The sequence below is a fragment of the Otolemur garnettii genome, unplaced genomic scaffold (genome assembly GCF_000181295.1).
Source record: "Otolemur garnettii isolate 467f Iridium unplaced genomic scaffold, OtoGar3 scaffold00080, whole genome shotgun sequence".
In the NCBI taxonomy this organism is placed as follows: domain Eukaryota; kingdom Metazoa; phylum Chordata; class Mammalia; order Primates; family Galagidae; genus Otolemur; species Otolemur garnettii.
In genome coordinates this window covers 3,736,610-3,738,686 of record NW_003852475.1, presented here as the reverse complement: position 1 = coordinate 3,738,686, position 2,077 = coordinate 3,736,610, and the positions used below count along the sequence as shown (strand labels likewise).

At 33.0% G+C, this 2,077-nt stretch overlaps 1 protein-coding gene across 4 annotated transcripts in view; it reads right to left on the bottom strand.

Moving 5' to 3' along the window:
* R3HDM1 (R3H domain containing 1) overlaps positions 1 to 2,077 on the bottom strand; it is a 153,186-nt gene that overhangs the window by 92,886 nt on the left and 58,223 nt on the right. Inside the window, exon 15 of one of the 4 annotated variants that reach the window (XM_023515842.1) lies at positions 694 to 948. The exons of the other annotated variants lie outside the window; for them this stretch is intronic. Within the exon in view, the coding sequence (XP_023371610.1) occupies positions 694 to 948 (255 nt within the window). The remainder of the gene's footprint in view (positions 1 to 693; positions 949 to 2,077) is intronic. 4 annotated transcript variants of the gene reach the window in all.

Below are 2,077 nucleotides of genomic sequence, written 5' to 3'. Positions count from 1 at the left end.
CACCTTAGGTGTATGTGGCTGGCGCCTTAGCCGCTTGAGCCACAGGCGCCAAGCCTCTTTACCTCTCTTGATGTTCAATTTCCTTACCTGTAAATAAGGATTTTGCCTACCTAATAATTATTAAGATTATAAAGTATTTAAAATACCTTACACAGTATATGGTACAAATAAATGTTCAAATAAATGTAAATTGTTAGCTAAACTACAAAAAATATGTCTTACCAATATTAATACAAGGATTACCCATTTTCTCTGGCTTTTCCTCAGTAGGAAAAAGAACAACACATTTTGAAGGGCAACTAATTATAGCTTTTTTATACTTTATAAAGTAGAGTGGTTTACTTCATCTTTCTTCATAAAATGCATACTATTTTCCTGAGGATAAAATGTTATATCAAATACATCTCTTTCAAAGGTGGTTGTCTTATTTTGAGGAAATGAATTTTTCTCTAATTATAGTTTGGCCATTATTTGGCCTACAAGATATCATAGCTGTCACAAGGGAAAACATGCTTTCTGATATAAATATGTATGCTATCATTTTTTAGCATAAATATTTGTATTAAACTTCTCAGGAAAATGCTAACTATTAATGAAAAATAAAAAGCTGACCATAAATATACAGAAAATACATTTAGTAAGCATCTTTTAACTTTCAGATAATTCCTGAAATAACTTTTACTGGATACCAACCTGTTTGTGGGTTGATCAGAATACTGCCAGGTGGTATGCCTGCCGCTTCCAAGGGAAGCAAAAAGAAGCTAGTGCTAGGAGATGCGACTTGCCCATTTAGGCCACCATCAAAGGAAAGAGAACTATGAGTGCTGACAGTTGGATAGACGACAGGTGCGCCATGAGAAGACTGGCTGAGAGCTGTACCTGGAAGAGGCTGCTGGATGTGAGAAAGAGAGCCTGTAGATGACCCTACACTACCAGAAGACTCAGAACCTAGAAGAGGAGTAATGAAAAATATGGATTTTTTAAACCTTATATAAAAACACAGGTTTTAAAAAAGTTAACAATAAAATTCACATTGCATAACATGCAGTTACCACATAAAAGCATCGGCGATTTTTGATTTATTGTCCAATTTTGTTTACCCTCCCCAACACAAACAAGTTTAATATAGCAAACTGATCACATAAGTTGTCAGAGAAGTCATAGCCAAAGCATGCAACTTAAGCAAGTTTATAATAACACCAGCCACAGACAGCCACAAAAGCACATTACCCACATTCCCAAAAGGACAAAATTAGGTACATTTTACCTTTTAGATTAACACCTAGGAAAATACAGATTACAATTTTCCCCCAGGAAAAAGAACTTAGCACAGCAAAATGCCCCAAACCTCTTATATCAGACACCCCTTATGTATAAGAACACAGAAAGATTAAGAGTAGTGTAGGAAATAACAGAAATGATAAATTCTGTATTAACAGAAATAACTGTCAAGTTTTATTGCAGAATTTCATTTCTCAAATTATACCCATAATATCTTCTTGTAAGGTCAGCTTTTAAGCTTCTACCTTATCAAGGGACAAAGATAACATGAAAAATAGTCCAAGTACTTATATTAGCATCAGCTTAAAATGTATTCCTCACAGTACTTAATAAATTAATTTGTTAAACCTGTAATCTATTTCATTTTCTATTACACAGGGACAGAGAATGTTACTGACTTTTAGGATAATGGCTAAAAAGGTAGCTAAAGATACAATGAAAGAAAAAGATCTGGATAATGTATATAGTTAATTGTGTTTTGAATAAGGGAGTTGAGGCTTAGTTGGAGATTTAACCTTCAGTGGATGAAATAACTATGATACACTATACAGACCACCTTCTGAAGGATACCATCTACTTTAAGTTATACCAAATTGACTCTGGACAAGAACTCTATCCTAGTAATTTATCCTAGGAATTAAAAAAAAAAAATCACTTTTTACTTACTAAAAGAAGGGCTAAATAAAATTTCATTCTTGATGATATTACAGATACATGCTCTTAAAATGTTGTATTAATTCAGAAATGGCTTTACTCATGGATGAGTAGTTGGTTTTTGTTTTTGTTTTTTTTTTTT